This window comes from Plecotus auritus, assembly GCF_963455305.1.
Source record: "Plecotus auritus genome assembly, chromosome: 12".
NCBI classification, from domain to species: Eukaryota; Metazoa; Chordata; class Mammalia; order Chiroptera; family Vespertilionidae; genus Plecotus; species Plecotus auritus.
Genome location: NC_137778.1, coordinates 44,682,719 through 44,698,343, shown reverse-complemented (window position 1 = coordinate 44,698,343; position 15,625 = coordinate 44,682,719). Strand labels below are relative to the sequence as shown.

At 52.9% G+C, this 15,625-nt stretch overlaps 2 protein-coding genes across 3 annotated transcripts; one reads left to right on the top strand and one right to left on the bottom strand.

Annotated features, from left to right (window-relative positions):
• Positions 1 to 873: 873 nt before the first annotated feature.
• Positions 874 to 6,044, bottom strand: ACOT13 (acyl-CoA thioesterase 13). The gene is made up of 3 exons (XM_080648282.1): positions 5,811 to 6,044; positions 4,561 to 4,745; positions 874 to 2,377 (listed from the first exon to the last, which is right to left on the bottom strand). The coding sequence occupies exons 1-3, from the start codon at positions 5,886 to 5,888 to the stop codon at positions 2,221 to 2,223; spliced, it is 420 nt and encodes a 139-aa protein (XP_080504408.1). The 5' UTR covers positions 5,889 to 6,044; the 3' UTR covers positions 874 to 2,220.
• A 151-nt stretch (positions 6,045 to 6,195) lies between these two features.
• TDP2 (tyrosyl-DNA phosphodiesterase 2) lies at positions 6,196 to 15,171 on the top strand. 2 transcript variants are annotated; one of them, XM_080649240.1, is made up of 8 exons: positions 6,228 to 6,473; positions 6,792 to 6,877; positions 6,968 to 7,033; positions 8,698 to 8,856; positions 9,498 to 9,589; positions 11,555 to 11,673; positions 12,101 to 12,271; positions 14,177 to 15,171. In XM_080649240.1, the coding sequence occupies exons 1-8, from the start codon at positions 6,309 to 6,311 to the stop codon at positions 14,456 to 14,458; spliced, it is 1,140 nt and encodes a 379-aa protein (XP_080505366.1). In that variant the 5' UTR covers positions 6,228 to 6,308; the 3' UTR covers positions 14,459 to 15,171. The 2 variants fall into 2 exon arrangements, with proteins under 2 accessions (XP_080505367.1, XP_080505366.1); XM_080649241.1 differs by lacking the exon at positions 6,968 to 7,033 and having other exon boundaries at positions 6,196 to 6,473.
• The last annotated feature ends 454 nt before the right edge of the window (positions 15,172 to 15,625 follow it).

Sequence of the window (15,625 nt, the reverse complement as noted above, 5' to 3'; positions counted from 1 at the left end):
TTCCTAGGGCCCAAGCTCCAACTGTTGTTCTCTAATGGATTACACTTGTCAGTTAACATTCAACAAGGTCTGCGTTTCCCAGCCATTGGTTTTAATAAGAACCAAAGGCCCAGTGCATGAAATTCGTGCACAGGCGTGGTCCCTCGGCCTGGCCACCTATTGAAGCACGAGTGTGGCATGGAGGGGCAGGTCCCAGCTGACCTCTGGGCCCTGGGCAGCACCTGGGCTCCTAGCACCCGCCTCTGCCTGAGTCATTGGGCCCTGCCCAGTTCCCTCAGCCTGCCCTCACACACACACACACACACACACACACACACACACACTGGTTGCTATCTGTGGGGCGATCCCCCTCAACACTCACACCCGCCTTGGCCTGGCGCCGCCCACTCTCATAGGGGGCTCTTGTCCTGGCTGGCAGCACCTCCACTGCCTCCCACCCCCCTTGCTGCCAGCACCGTGTCGCCCCCTGGTGGTCAGCGCATGTCAGGGAGCGGTCTAACTTGTAGAGGGGACAATTTGCATAGTGAACGTTATGTAGGATAGATTTTGAAAAATTTTAAGGGTAATGCAGAAAGCTCCTGTGTACCCTTTAACCCACATTTAGTCTAACATTTGCCACATTTGTTTTTGTCTTTCTGCCTAACTTTAAACATACTTGAACCTTTGAGTCTTGATTCCTCACTCCTTAGTGCTTAGGCGTGTCCCCCAGGAAAGTTACCAAGCTCGGGAGGTGTGCCAGTGCCCTCGGTGGGTGGTGTGTTTGACCCCTGCCGTCCAGGATCGCCGCATTGGGCGGTTAGGTCTCTGGTCACCTTTTACCTGGGACCGTTCCTCAACCTTCACCAACCTTGGCATTGCTGAAGAATACAGACCAGCTGTTTAAAAATACTTTATTGATTACAGAGAGGGCAAGATAGAAATGTGAATGACAAGAAGACTCACTGGCTGCCTCCTGCACGTCCCCAGGGCATATGCCCTGACTGGGAATCCAACCGTGGCCACCAGCCAGGCGAGGACAGGCCAGTGTCTAAGGAGCTGCTCATCTTGATCCGGGTGACGTTTCTTCCCGGCGGGGTGTGGATCTTGCCTTCTGGCCAGTGACCTTCACCCTTCCCAAGGGAACATCCCGAGGCTCCCTGCCAGCTGGCTGTGTGGATGTCCGTTCTGACAGGTCCAGGGTGTCCTGTTTCAGCTCCTCAGGAGGGTGTGGGTGCCTTTTGCCATAACCCATCCTGACCATGACGGTGGTGGGCAGTGAATTCCGTATCTCCTCCCTTCACCTGGGTCAGCCTGCTGCTGCCAGGAGGCCCTCCGTCCGTCACTGATGAGGAACCGACCTAAGAGCGGCTCAGTGCCTCGACAGTACGTCTGAAATGCCCAGCATGGCACGGGCAGGAGGACTGAAGCAGGGACCGGACAGTTGGGGAGTTGGTCTTTCTGATGCGGTGCAGTCTGGGGGGATCTGAAACCTGCAGGGTTTTATTCTAGGTGCCAGCAAAGCGGCTCGGGGTGCCCGCCCCAGTGGGCAGTAAGCCAGTCCTGTAACAAAGCATCAGAGCAGCTCACCGTGCTCTTGTATCACCTGTGTTCGCCTCCAGCTTTCTCGGGGTTAGTCCAGGCCACATCACTCAACCTGCTTTCCAGGATGAGCGAGGGTCCATCTGTTTTGAAGTTCCATAATCTTTATTTTTAGAGTGAGAGGGAGAAACATTGACTGGTTCCCCTTACTGATACATTCATTGGCTGATCTTTTATGCGCCCTGACCGGAATCGAACCCGCAACCTTGGCGTGTTGAAACAATGCTCGAACTAAATGAGCTACTGGGCCAGGGCTGAAATTCCTTAATCTTGAAACTGGGATTAAAAAATGAAATGTAAGACGGCATTTTAAAACTGAGCAGGATTAACCAGATTAACCATTAATTTCTGTTTCTCCTTCAGTTTAATATTAGATGTCAGTTTTAAGGTGTGTGTTTCTTTGCCTATGTTTTCAAAACGCTGAGCTAAGAACTTTTCATCCCAGTACCGTACACAAGGTTAAAAGCTAACACTGAAGAGGCTTATTTAAGAAAGAAAAAGATGCCCCGCCCGCTGTCCCCCAGGGTCTCTGCTCTCTCCCCTAAAACACGAGTTCTCGGCTGCTGCCAGCTGTGCTCATTTATTAGGCGGGTACATGCGGTCGTCCCACTCGACTCCCGCCGGGGGGCGGAGGCCCGTGTCCTAGCTCCCCAGGTGCTTGGTGTGTCTGCCCTGAGCCACCAGCTTCCCAGTCATCTTGTTGGTCAGGTCCACGGAGGCGAAGGCCAGCGTCCTCCCTTGCTTCAGGATCTGTGCTGTTATCACCACCACTTCGCCTATTTTCGCCGGTGACATGTACCTGGAAAGGAAGCAAGTTGACATACAGTTAACGGCAGTTCGTAAAGGGAAAGCCGTGCGCACGGCAGAAGAGCCTTCTTATGCTGAACTATTTCTAGGAGGGAGGGAAGGAAGGAGCCATGCCAGTGACCCTCCTGTCCCTTCCATGTGAGTGGCTGGTCCTCACCCACACTAGTTTCTTTTCCCATAAATAGAGGAAGGGTCTTTGCCTGCACCCCCCTTTTTCATTGTTTCCCGCTTCAGATTCACTTGGAGCCGGTGGGAGATTTCCTCAGGCTTTCATTTCATCTGCAGAGCTTGCTAAGTGAAGGACCACTTGGTGTCTATATCGTGTCATGTATATTGATGTTAAGAATCTACTCAACTCAGAGATGACTATATAATGCGAGGTCCTTACAGTCTTGGTGATGAATTGTGTATACATATTGAGAGACACTTCCTGCCGAAACCGGTGTGGCTCAGTGGATAGAGCGTCGGCCTGCGGACTGAAGGGTCCCGGGTTCGATTCCGGTCGGGGGCATGTGCCTTGGTTGCGGGCACATCCCCGGTGAGAGGTGTGCAGGAGGCAGCTGATCGATGTTTCTCTCTCATCGATGTTTCTGGCTCTCTATCCCTCTCCCTTCCTCTCTGTAAGATATCAATAAAATATATTTAAAAAAAAAAAAAAAAGGAGACACTTCCAACCCACCTGTATTCAAAGTCATTCATTTATTTTTGAAATATCTATAATATATCTCTGAGACTATGTCCTATTTCTGTTCAAGGGACTCACTTAAATGTTTTTATTGATTTCAGAGGAAGGGAGGGGGGACAGAGAGAAACATGAATGGTTAGAGAATCATTGACCAGCTGCCTCCTGCACGGCCCCCACTGGGGAGCGAGCCTGCAACCCAGGCATGTGAACCAAACTGTAAACTGGTTCATAGGTCCACGCTCAACCACTGAGCCGTGCCAGCCGGGCAGGGAGTCCCTGTTTGAAGCTCAGGCCAAAACTTTGTCGACATACACTGTAAAAGGCCACAACTGTCTTCCTAAAAACTCGTGGTTGTCAAAGCAGCCGTATCTTAGAAGGTCGGGCCCCGCAGAGCCAGGCTTGAAGGCCTCTGCTCCAAACAGACTCTGCAGGCAAAGAGCCGCCAGCACAGCTCCTGCTCACGGCGCGAGGGAGGCTGCTGGCTGCCCCGGCACCAGAGGCAGACGTCTCTGTAATCTCCATCTCAAAAGAGCACGTGCCTCTCGTCCTGGGATTTGCTTATTGCACCCTCCGTTTAGGTTATTTCCATAGTAACAAGGACTGAATGCTGCGCTAGCCTGATACAAAGCCTTCGATTGCTTACACACCTAACGACTGCATTTCCATCGCCCTCATGTCCCGTAACACTGGCTTTCCCACGCTAACCCTTGCCAGTCCCCTGGGAAAAAAATCATTTTTCTGTTAAGTTTGGAGGCAAAAGCAATCGTCTGGAAACTCAACCCCTGGCCCCTGCGCTTCCATTGGACAGGACTGGCAGCCTTGCGGGTTAGCGCTGGAGCTGACGGGTGTACATATGGGAACGTGTGACCCCTGCAGGCATGCTCCCATACCGTGTGGTTAAACCCGCAGAGCCTGTCTGTGCGCCTCCGGGAGACACCCTACCTGTGGTCACCTGTCCCTAGGAGAGGTGTCTCTATGGAGGTTTCTCCATTTTTTCTTTGCGTTCCCTTCAACCTGTACGTGTCCCGAACACGCGTCAGGACTGTGAAACAGAAGCCATGAGTCTGTGGTGGTGGTTTTCCCACCAGCATCTGTGTTAGAGGACGAAGGTTGGCTTTTTCAAAAAAAATTTTGTTAATCTCACCCGAGGATATTTTCCATTGATTTTTAGAGAGAGTGGCAGGGCGAGGGAGAGACAGAGAAACATCCACGTGAGGGAGACACATCTACTGGCTCCCTCCCCCACGGCCCAGCAACTGAACCTGCAATGGAGGCAGATGCCCTTGACTGGGATCGAACCCAGAACCCTTCAGTCCCTGGTCCGACGCTCTATCCACTGAGCCAAACCTGCCAGGGCTGTTTTTTCGAATGTTTGGGTCGCTTCCTTCACGACGGGTACACACTGTGCCTGGAAGGCAGTTCCTTTACTTCTAGATTCAAGGCGGAGAACACTAGGGCCAACCTCAAAGGGGTGCAGCGCGCCTACTTACGTGATGTTCATGTCCACGCTGACGCCCGGCAGCGCCCTCTCCGTGCAGAGCAGAGCCATGGTGGAGATGCTGTCCACCAGGGTGGCCGTCAGCCCCCCGTGGAGCGTGCCCATCTTGTTGGTGTGCTCCTCCTCGACTCGCAGCTCACAGGTCACCTTCCCAGGAGCCGCTGAGACCAGCGTCACCTGGATGCAGAAGGAAAGGAGGGTGAGCACCCTGTGGACCCTGGACTAACCTGAGTCACCCCAAAAAAGGTGACTCCAGAAGTCAATGTGATCTCTCTCTCTCTCTCTCTCTCTCTCTCTCTCTCTCTCTCTCGGACAGAAGTTAACCCTTACGGAAACTTTTTAAAGAAAAAGGGACATACAGGGAAAAGCAACAGAAGTATCGGCAGGTTCCCACTCCTCTGGCAGAAATCAGCATTCCATGTTAAGCACAGCAACCTGGCATCCTTCCTCTCTCCTGGGAAATTTTTTTAAAAATATATTTTATTGATACTTTACAGAGAGGAAGGGAGAGGGATAGAGAGCTAGAAACATCGATGAGAAACATGGATCAGCTGCCCCCCTCACACCTCCCACTGGGGATGTGCCGGCAACCAAGGTACATGCCCCTGACCAGAACCGAACCCGGGACTCCCCAGTCCGCAGGCCGATGCTCCATCCACCGAGCCAAACCGGTTTCGGCTCTCCTGGGAAATTTTGCACCAACGAAGCCAGCTGGCCCTGGGATCTGTTAGTCCAGTATAGGTTTAATTTGAATGTTCCCTAGACTTTGCACAGGGTAATTTTAAAAATTACTTAGAAATGAATGGTTTAAAACAATTTTAAAAACAAACGAAGAAATGCCGTGATTCAAGAAGTTACTAGAACTAATAAGGTTATGCCAGAAGCTCATTTTAGGTGCAAACCCTCCACCTAGCACCTGAGTTTGCTGCCTCGCTGCAGCTCCTGGCACTAATAACCCTCGGGCTGCGTGCGCGCCCGGAACGCGCTGTCCACCGCCTCCGGCGCCGCGGGCCGCCTGCAAGGGTCGCACAACCGTCCTTTCCGGCTCTGGAGCCGCGCAGTGCTGTCTCCACGAGTGACAACCATACTTAGTTATGAACGATTAGATGAGCTCCTCTGCGCCCTTGACCTGGCGCTCCCCGAGATAGCTACGCTGAGCTGCGGGCGCAGCGACAGGATCCGGCGAGATGAGCGCGGTGCCTCCTCTCCCTGCATCACAACCTGCGGCTGCGCCTCCAATACCTTTTCCAAAACTTTATCAAAACCGGGGGTTCCGTTGATGGCCTTCATCACCTCCCGCAGTTTCTGGGTCAGGCTCATGGTGAGACGTCTGCAAGCTTCGGGGCCCCGCGCAAGACTGAACCTTGGAAGCGCGGGGAAGCCAGGCGCTGGCAAACGCACAAGGACGCAGAGGACGCAGAGTAGTCGCCTTGCGTCCGCGGGGCGCCCCCGCCAGCCCCGCGCCACGCCCTCCCCCCCGCCCCGCGCCACGCCACGCCCCCCGCCCCGCGCTACGCCCCCCCGCCCAGCGCTCGCGCACGGACGGTCCGCGCCTCGTTGTGACCGCGCGCGCATGCGCTGTGGTGCCCTCCCCTGCGCCGGCCGTTCCTTCCTCCACTGCGCAGCCGCGCCGACCGCCCTCTGAGGGCCGCCCACGTTTCCCCGCCGGCGGTTGACGCGGGAGCATCGCGGCTGCGGGCGCCTGCGCAGAGCGGCGGGCGGCGGTGAGAATCCGCGGCGATGGAGCGGAAGCGCAGCCCGGAGACCGGCCCGGAGGCGGGGCCGGACGACGGGGACCCGGCGGGAAAGAAGCGGCTGCTGCTGTGTGCGGACTTCACCTCCGTTGCCAGCTGTGACGTCGCTGTGGCGCGGCGGTACCTGGCGGAGAACGCCTGGGAGGTGGAGGTGCGCGCCGGGCTCGGGGTGCAGGGCCCGGGGGCGGGGGGGTTGCAGGGTCACGGGAGTACAGGGCCTGGGGGGAGGTGCAGGGCCCGGGAAGGTACAGGGGGGCGTGGGTGCAGGGCCCCGGGGGCACAGGGCCTGGGGGGGAGGTGCAGGGGCCCGGGAAGGTGCAGGTGCAGGGCAGGGCGGGGCGGGGCGGGGGTGCAGGGCCACGGCGGCACAGGGCCTGGGGGGGAGGGTGCAGGGCCCGGGAAGGTGCAGTGGGGGGGCGGGGGCGGGCCGCGCGCGCAAGAGCCCACCCCGTGTGCCTGCTTTCTTCAGAGGGCGCTGAACGCTTACTTCGAGCCGCAAGCGGAGGAGGGCGCCCTCCCGCGCCGCCCCGCGACCTCGCCCGCGCCGGAATCCTGGTGAGTGGGCGGTGGGCGGGCGGGGCTGGGTGGCGCCCCTGGTGGAGGGTGACTGCGGGCGGCACCCTCTGAACTGTTCTTCACTCCAAGGGCAGGAAACGTGCCAGCGAGAGCTTCCAAACAAATGAATGAGGCAAAAGCCGCAATGGAAACAGGGTAATTTGCAAGTCCGCCTGCGTCCTGTATTGACTGGTTTTAGTTTGTTTTTCATATTTTTTGTTGATTTTTAAAGAGAGGAAGAGAGAGAGAGAAACATCCATGAGAGAAGCTGCCTCCCGCACGCCCTCTGCTGGGGGTCGAGCGCGCAACCCGGGCCTGTGCCCTGACCCGGAATCGAACCCGTGACCTCTTGGTTCCAGGGTCGATGCTCTTGGCTGGGCCCTATTTATTGTTGACTCTGCGCGGGCAACCAGTGGTTTTCTGTAAAATGCACCCCCTCCCTGTGAACTCAGCGACACAGGCCTCACCTGCAGAATAAAATACGAGTCCATCCCGGTCGCAGGACGTTTGCCCTTAGGGTAGAATGCTAGCTGCAGAGGGCGCGGTGGGATTAGAAGGAAGCACCACGTGGGGACCACCCCAGCAGGCATTATTTCAGACAGAAATGACCAGTGGTGGGTGGGAAACAAGGGGTTTGCCTAGGCCCAAAGCGCCTGCCCACAAAGGCTCCCTACAGGGGGCAGGCATCACTGGGCAGGGAGGAAAGGGGTAGACACCACCCCAGCCAGGACCGGGTGGTGGGGCAACATGAGCACGTTCGGTGCCACCTGCGAGGGGGCGCTGAGGAAGACACTAGCCCTCGGTGCTGTTCCTCCCCAACAGCGCAGAATCCGAATCCGATCTGGTTTTTTTTTAAATTTCTTTATTGATTAAGGTATTACATGTGTGTCCGTATTCCCCCATTCCCCCCCACCTCCCATTCATGCCCCCACCCCCCTGTGGTCTGTGTCCATTGATTAGGCTTCTATGCATGCATATAAGTCCTTTGGTTGATCTCTCCCCCTTACCCCCACTGTCCCCTGCCTTCCCTGAGGTTTGACGTTCTGATCGATGCTTCTCTGTCTCCGGATCTATTTTTGTTCATCAGTTTATGTTGTTCATTATATTCCACAAATGAGTGAGATCACGCGATATTTCTCTCTCTGCCTGGCTTATTTCTCGAATCCGATCTTGAGAAAACGGCAGACAGGCCCCCCTGAGGGACAGTCTACAACATACAGGCCGCGTGCTTCACAGTGTCCAGGTCACCGGAGGCGAGGGCTGGAGGGCGACTCTGGATTAAAGGAGACGCGAGAACGCGCAGGTCCTGGGTTAAGACCTACAGTTGGCGAAATGTGAATAGGCCTTTGCTTTGAAAAAAAAGGAAAAGGTTTTTTATTGATTTTTAGAGAGAGAGAGGAGGAGGGTGGGGAGAGAGAGACACGTGTGTGAGGCCTGGCATGGAAGCAGCAGCCTCGGTGCAGGCACGCTGCCCGGGGAGCCCGCCCAGCCACACCGGCCAGGGCTCGGTTCTGCACTTTCAGAAACGAGATTTAAAATGAACCCAAGTGAGTGTGGAAACGTCTCGGTCTGACGGGGTCCTGGTTTATAAATCAAGGCGGGGAAGGGCCTTGAGTTCGCTCTGAACTGTGAGTGAGCGAGCATCTGGGTAACAGGAGGGGTCTTTTCCTCAGTCGGGACTTTCGCTCTTCTCCTGGCGGAGACTTGGGGGTCTTTAAAGCGTCTTCGCCTGTGAGGTGAGGGCGGACACCTGGAAGCGCTGGTTAAATCCCGCCGCCTGGAGGCTCTTTGCAGAGCTGTGCCTCCCTCTGACCTTCCAGTGTGGACCTAACCGGCGAGGAAGCGCCGGAGAGCGGCTCAGCTGGCCCCCCGCAGCAGGAGGACGGCAGCGTGTTCTCTCTGGTCACCTGGAACGTGGACGGGCTGGATCTGAACAACCTGTGGGAGCGGGCGCAAGGGGTGTGTGCCTCCATCGCTCTGTGAGTGTCGCGCTGCTGTGGGAGGGTGGCGGTCGAGCGAGAGGCTCCCCTGCGTGCAGAGGGCGGCGCTGAAGGTCTGAGGCCCGAATTCGGGTCCAGCTCCAGGGTGGTGGGAGGGGGGCAGGAACCCAGACTTCCGCTAGAAGCCTCCCGTGCCACCTTCCTTACTAACCTCCGTGAATAATCGCTTGCTGTGAGAATGGCCAACGGCTCCGCGGCGGGCACACTGGCGGCCACCTGGGGAGTCACTGGGGAGCCAGATCGCTCCCTGGGGCTGTTTTCTTCGTCAGGGATCGTTGTTTCCAGAGGACGGAAAGGGTGATCACACGTGAAGTGTCCCTCGGGGTGCAGGACTGGGGTGCCTCTCAGATTACTGCTTCCTGTTGTCAGTGATTCTAAACAACTTTACAGTGTGGTGTCACCTATATGTTTTTTTAAATTAATCTTTGCAGTATTCCGTGTGAAATAGCACAGATCTCTCGTTTCATCGTTACCAAAGAGCAGCATGAACGTTGAATATTGGGTGTCTGAGAGGGTCCTAGCTTTGCATTTTTCTTACGTGGGGGTGTTTTGCTGATCTGGGTACTGTACGTGAAATGGTACGTACCTGCTGTTCATCATAAACCCGTGTTTTTAAACAGGTACAGCCCCGACGTGGTATTTCTACAGGAAGTTAACCCCCCGTATCACAGCTTGCTAAAGAAGAGAGCAAGCAGTTACGAGATTATTACAGGTAACAGCTTTCCTGTCATTTAACTTGTCTTTTTCTCTGAAAAACATGTCAGTGAAAGAAACCAATGAAAGCCTATTGGAGCGCATAGACAAAAAATGAAGGACAAACACAGTTTAAGCAAACGAGCAGACACAGTACTGAGAGCACTAAGGAGAGTATTTGATAGAGCTCTGATGTGAGAAAGTGGCTGAAAATGAATGATATCTCAGGGAGATGTAAATTGTCAAAATCTGAGACAGTAGCTTTTCGGTGACATTAAATCATTAAAAATTTTAAGTGTGGCCAAAACCGGTTTGGCTCAGTGGATAGAGCGTCGGCCTGCGGACTGAAGGGTCCCAGGTTCGATTCCGGTCAAGGGCATGTACCTTGGTTGCGGGCACATCCCCAGTAGGGGGTGTGCGGGAGGCAGCTGATCGATGTTTCTCTCTCATCGATGTTTCTATCTCTCTATCCTTCTCCCTTCCTCTCTGTAAAAAATCAATAAAATATATTTAAAAAAAAAACTTTAAGTGTGATAATTGCACTGTAGTTACTTTTTTCCAGATTCTTAATTTTGCAGTTATAATTCACACGCTGTATTGGCTTCCTGTGGTTATGCTTTTCAAACGTCTTTTCTTCTAGCTTTTTACTCTAAATAATTTAGTTTTTTTATTTTCCACCTGTTTCGTTTTTGCCACTTTGGCTACATGTCATGATTCTGGGCTCAAGCCCATGTTTCCGTTGCCTTTCCCTTTTCCTTAGGACAGTGGTCGGCAAACTGCGGCTCGCGAGCCACATGCGGCTCTGTTGACAAATGAGTTTGCCGACCACTGCCTAGGACGTGGCCTGCTTTTGACTTCCTGTCTGATCCCGACTTGCTAAGGAGGGGGCTTCCGATCGGCCTCCCGCCTGGCCTCTGTCTCTTTCCTGCTCTCTCTGTGGACGACTTTCCTGCCTTCTCCTGGGGGTTCTTGTTTTCGGAGCCCGTGCCTTCCCGGTGCACTCCCGCATTTTATTGGAGCACATTCTGGACCACCTCTAAGGAAGAGTGCGTGGGGAGGGAGGTGTGAAGCCCTGTGACTCGTCCCCATAGCTGGCTGGTTGGCCGGTTGGCCGGTTGGCCGGTTGGCTGGTACACACAGATTCCTGGGCAGGGAGGTGTTATCAGTGTTTTCCAGTTTCCACTGTTGATTATAAATTTGAAGCCTTACTAATTCGTGGCCTCCCCTCTCCTTAAGCTTTGAAGGTCTTCTCTTCCACCCTAGTGTTCTATGGGTGGTTTTTTGTTTTTTGGGTTTTTTTCTCATTTATTCTGAACCCTTGGAAGGAACTTTCAGTCTGGAGGTTTGTGACCTTCAGTTCGGGAAAATTCGTCCCTCTCCATGTCCCTCTCCTGCCCCCGCCACCTCTCTAGCCTTCTACCCCGTCCTTTCCCTTCCATTCTTTCTTCGTTCTTTTCTCCTTTTCCCTCCTCATCTTCCTCTTCTCTTCTGGGTCCTCTGTTCTGATAAACCAGTTGCCACTCCTCCATCACTTGGTTTTTTAACTGTTGGAAGCCTCCGTCACCGCCTCTTTTTTCTTCTTGCAGCTTTTCACCTTCTAAATTTTCTGTTCACTTATTACAGTTTTCCTGGGCTTCCAAGTGAGAAGTAAATGCATGTCAGCTTGCCTCGGTTTAAGTCTCATCTACTCTGTCTCTCAGAAATTGCTCCAACTTATTTGTTTCCTGTTGGCACCATTAACTAGCTTTGGCACCTATGTGAAGTCGTGTTTATTTTTATATTTCTTCCATACTTCCGTGACATTTGGGAGGGGCAGGTAAACAGGGACATGGTTGGCCATCTTCAACTGTTTTGAAATAATAGTTTACTTTTAAGGTTGAGATCCATTTAAGTATCTGTACTTGTTTGTTATAAAATCTTCAGTAGGGGAACCTGTTATACTAGTGTCTTCTTAACTGGAATTCTGTTCTACAAACATTCGAAGGTCATGACGACGGATATTTCACAGCCATAATGTTGAAGAAATCAAGAGTGAAATTGAAAAGCCACGAGATTATCCCTTTTCCAAACACACAGATGATGAGAAACCTTTTGTGTGTGCATGTGAGTAATTTTTCAAAATCAGCTGCTTTTTAAGAAAAGAAGAGGTTCGCCTTTATAGTTCCGGGGTGGTGTCCTTTTTCTGCTTACTGTTGTCTTCAGAAAGAACTTGCTCCTCACTTACAGATTCTTCTGTTAGTCTGAAGAACTTGGTAAGTTAAGTTCTTATATAAGTTTCAAACAGACACAATCTTGTAAAAATAAAATCCTTGACTTGTTAGATGTTTCCTGAGAATGTGAAAGGTTTGTTAATGTTCCACATTCACTCTCTAAAGCGGATTTTCTTCCTAAATGCGCTGGGAGGAACAGCACCCTGACCACGGCCAGCTTCGCTTCCGGGGTGTGCTCCAGCCAGTGGCTAATCTGATCCTGGGGTCAGAGGTCAGCATTGGGGCTGACGTAACGGCTGTGACCACTTGTCCCGTGTCAGGCGAGCGTGTCGGGAAACGAGCTGTGCCTTATGAACTCCCACCTGGAGAGCACCCGGGGGCATGCGGAGGAACGCGCGAACCAGTTTAAAATGGTTCTAAAGAAAATGCAGGAGGCTCCAGCGTCGGCCACCGTCATATTTGCGGGAGACACGAACTTAAGGGATCAGGAGGTGAGTGCCGACAGCAGGTCAGCGCTTAGGGCGGGTTATCGCTGTGGAGCTGATTCCGAACGGGCACTGGCGCTTGTAGGTGAAAACGCAGCAACGGTGACTCAGCCGTGCTCTGTCCAGCATCGCGGCAGCCGAGGCAGGAGGCCTGCTGTGTCGCGGGGGGAACGGCGCGGGTGCGACAACGCGGGACAGACAGCGTGTGGGTTAACGCGGGCTCCGGGGAAGCCAGGGTGAGGGAGCTTAGGAAAGGCGTTCATCGTGGATCTGGTTGCAAGGTGAGGACAGAAAGAGTTGAGTGTCATGGTGGTTCCCCTTTTCCTGGTACCGCGGGTCCAGGCCTGAACACAGTCCCTTTCCTTCGTTCAGCTGAGACGTAGTGAGGTTTCTCAGGGTCTTTACAGGCTTAGAACCTGCCTTCCCCCCCGCCCCCCGGCCCAGCTCACGTCAGACAGAAAGCGAACGGCCATGGAGAGTCTGCTCAGGTCCCTGCGGCAGCTCCAGGGGCAGGACGCGTGAGCAGGGAAGGAGAGCGGTGCGGTCAGGACTCTGCCCCAGGGAAGGCAGGTTCCCACGGAAGGACGCGGCTCGGTCTCCTGGGTGTGGTGTGTGGTGTCCTGGCACGGTGGCTTCTGTCAGCTGTGCACAGATGGACTTGTTTATGGCAGCGGTTTCTGGTGTCTGGTTGAGGGACTGAAGGACTTAAATTCCGCTTTTCAACAAATGGTGTTCGAAACTGATACCACGTGCAAGACTGTGAAGTTGGGTCTTTACATCCTGTGTCACAGTTCTTCAGCGTGGACCAAAGGCCTGAAGTCAGAGCAAGAACGAGGGGAAGCGTCGTGACATGGGAGTTGGCAGTGACTTCTTGAGCACGACGCCAGCAGCACAGACAACAGCGAACAGGGAGAGAAGGTGGAGGTCGTGGACAAAAACTTGTGCGCATCAGTGGAGTGAAAAGGCGACCTAGGGAATGCGGGGAAATATTTGCAAATCACGTGTCCGACCAGCAGTTGTATTCAGAATACATAAGGACTCTTACAAGCCAACAAGAAGAACCTGGTTGTTTTTTTCCATCCTCTTCGCTTTTTTTTTTTTTTTTTTAATATCTTTTATTGATTTTTTACAGCGAGGAAGGGAGAGGGATAGAGAGTCAGAAACATCGATCAGCTGCCTCGTGCACACCTACTGGGGATGTGCCCGCAACCTAGGTACATGCCCTTGACCGGAATCGAACCTGGGACCCTTCAGTCCGCAGGCTGACGCTCTATCCACTGAGCCAAACCGGCCAGGGCCTCTTCGCTTCTTGCCACTTACTGTGCTGGCTGCGCGCCTCACAAAATGGAGGAAATCAAGGACTTCCTGCCCACAGCCAGGCCAAAGTGTGCCACATTGTCAAGATCAAGAAAAAGGAGCATAGTGTGACGTTCAAAGTCCAAGCAGCCATGACAGAAGGAGGAGCTGAAGCAGTGCCTGGGCCAGGTTTGGCACTGAAGCTGGAATGAACCAGACGTGATGATCTGTATTAAGACGTTAGAAATTCTTTAAAGAAGACAACCTGATTAAAAAATAAGCCAAAAAAGTCTGGCTGCACAATTATGTGGATATTCTTAATGCCATTGATATATGTATGTTTTTAAATGGTAAATCTTATGTGTAACTTACCATAAGTAAAAAAAAAAAAAACAGGAGTGTGAATGAAAAAAGAAAGAACTAATATTGTTAGTAAGTTTCAAATAGAACTGAAGGCAGTTGGTATTGGCTCATATAAATGGCATCTTCCACATTTATATATATAATAACATAAACTAATGAACAAAAATAGAGCCAGAGAAAAAAATATTTCCAGAGTCACCTTTTTAATTTAGGGGGAAACACTTGAATCTTACAGACTTTTCTGTCTTTCAGGTTACCAAATGCGGCGGTTTACCCGGCAACATCTCGGATGTGTGGGAGTTTCTGGGCAAACCCAAGCACTGCCAGTACACGTGGGACACGCAGATGAACTCTAACCTCGGCATCCGGGCCACCTGTAAGCATCGCTTTGATCGGATATTTTTCAGAGCGGCGGCGGGAGGCGGCCACATCGTTCCCCAGAGTTTGGATCTCCTCGGGCTGGAGAAGCTGGACTGTGGCCGATTTCCCAGTGACCACTGGGGCCTTCTGTGCACCTTGGACGTCATACTGTGAAGCGTTTCCAAGTCCAAGTCCCATGTCTTGAGTAGTTTGTGCTGGAGATTTGCACAGAGAATTCCTGCCTATCTGGAAAGTCAGGTTTAATGTGGAAGAAGGAATATAGTGGACCATCAGAAGAGAAGGGAAAATGGTTTGTGTTTGTGTCCTTAGGTGTTCAAATATGAGGCCTCCTGTGAGAGGGCCGGAGGCTGTCATCTGTCAGCAGTGCTCGGAGCTGCTGGCTCGATCGCACTGCCTCTGGGCCAGCCTGTATCGTTGATTTATCGTAGAAATCGGGAACCAAAGTAGGGAATCTTCTGAGTAAGTCTTCAAGAGGGAAAAACAGCAGGCTACTGAGTCCTTGGCTCTGGATCTTCGGTACCAGGTCGTGAGCATTTGAGCGGGTGATGGCTGTTCTGTGTCAGCTGCCCTGCCTCATTGGTGAGCTGTACATGAACTCGTGACTTAAAATTCCTTCACTTAAACTCATATTTGTAGCTGTGTGACCAAGAGCGCCAAGTTGGGCGTGATGGGATGAAAGTCGGCTGACAGCAGCTCTGGACTGGTTTTCGAGAGCAGAATAATGTGTAAAGAGAACAGCCTTTAGTTTTGCTATGCTGAAATAGAATTATTTTACAGGAGGTGGGGAGCACTTTTCAATGTGCTTTAAGGGGACATTTTTCCCCTAAGAGAAAGGTACTTTAAGTAAAGAAATGTGCTTGCTTGGAGTTTGTTTTGTGTTTGTGGGCCAGGGAGGGGGTTGGACTTGAACTCCTGTTTCTGGCCGCATCCGCAACGTCACCTTGTGGAGAACACGCTGCAGGCTTGGGGGACCGCCGCTGTGACAGCACCCAAGCACCAAGTGGTAAGGAAGGGACTAGGGCGCCACATTCTGCCCATGGGCAGCGGCCACACGGTGCAAGAACCGAGAACCTGCTTGATACCCTTGAGGTTTTACTTTGAATCTCAAGTTCTCCCAGGACAGTGGCTTTGTGAACTTCACCTTTCTCCTTGGTGGGATGGCAACTCGGAATCGGGTGAGGCGCTGTTTTGCCGGGATGGGGTGCACTTGGACCGTCTAGACCTCAGTTCCTCCCGCCTTCAGAACCAGAAGTTTCTTGTTTTGTTCAGTAACCACATGTAAACCAGAGCCAAGTGTGAAAAGCTGTGCTAGGAGACATT

Excerpts from the sequence above, each read along its gene's own strand:
- TDP2 (XM_080649240.1), top strand. The coding sequence starts at position 6,309 with ATGGAGCGGAAGCGCAGCCCGGAGACCGGCCCGGAGGCGGGGCCGGAC. Across the intron at positions 7,034-8,697 it reads AAAGCCGCAATGGAAACAGG|TGTGGACCTAACCGGCGAGG; the intron begins GTAATTTGCAAG and ends CTGACCTTCCAG. Across the intron at positions 11,674-12,100 it reads GAAACCTTTTGTGTGTGCAT|GCGAGCGTGTCGGGAAACGA; the intron begins GTGAGTAATTTT and ends GTCCCGTGTCAG.
- ACOT13 (XM_080648282.1), bottom strand. The coding sequence starts at position 5,888 with ATGAGCCTGACCCAGAAACTGCGGGAGGTGATGAAGGCCATCAACGGA. Across the intron at positions 4,746-5,810 it reads TTGATAAAGTTTTGGAAAAG|GTGACGCTGGTCTCAGCGGC; the intron begins GTATTGGAGGCG and ends TTCTGCATCCAG. Across the intron at positions 2,378-4,560 it reads AGCGTGGACATGAACATCAC|GTACATGTCACCGGCGAAAA; the intron begins GTAAGTAGGCGC and ends CTTCCTTTCCAG.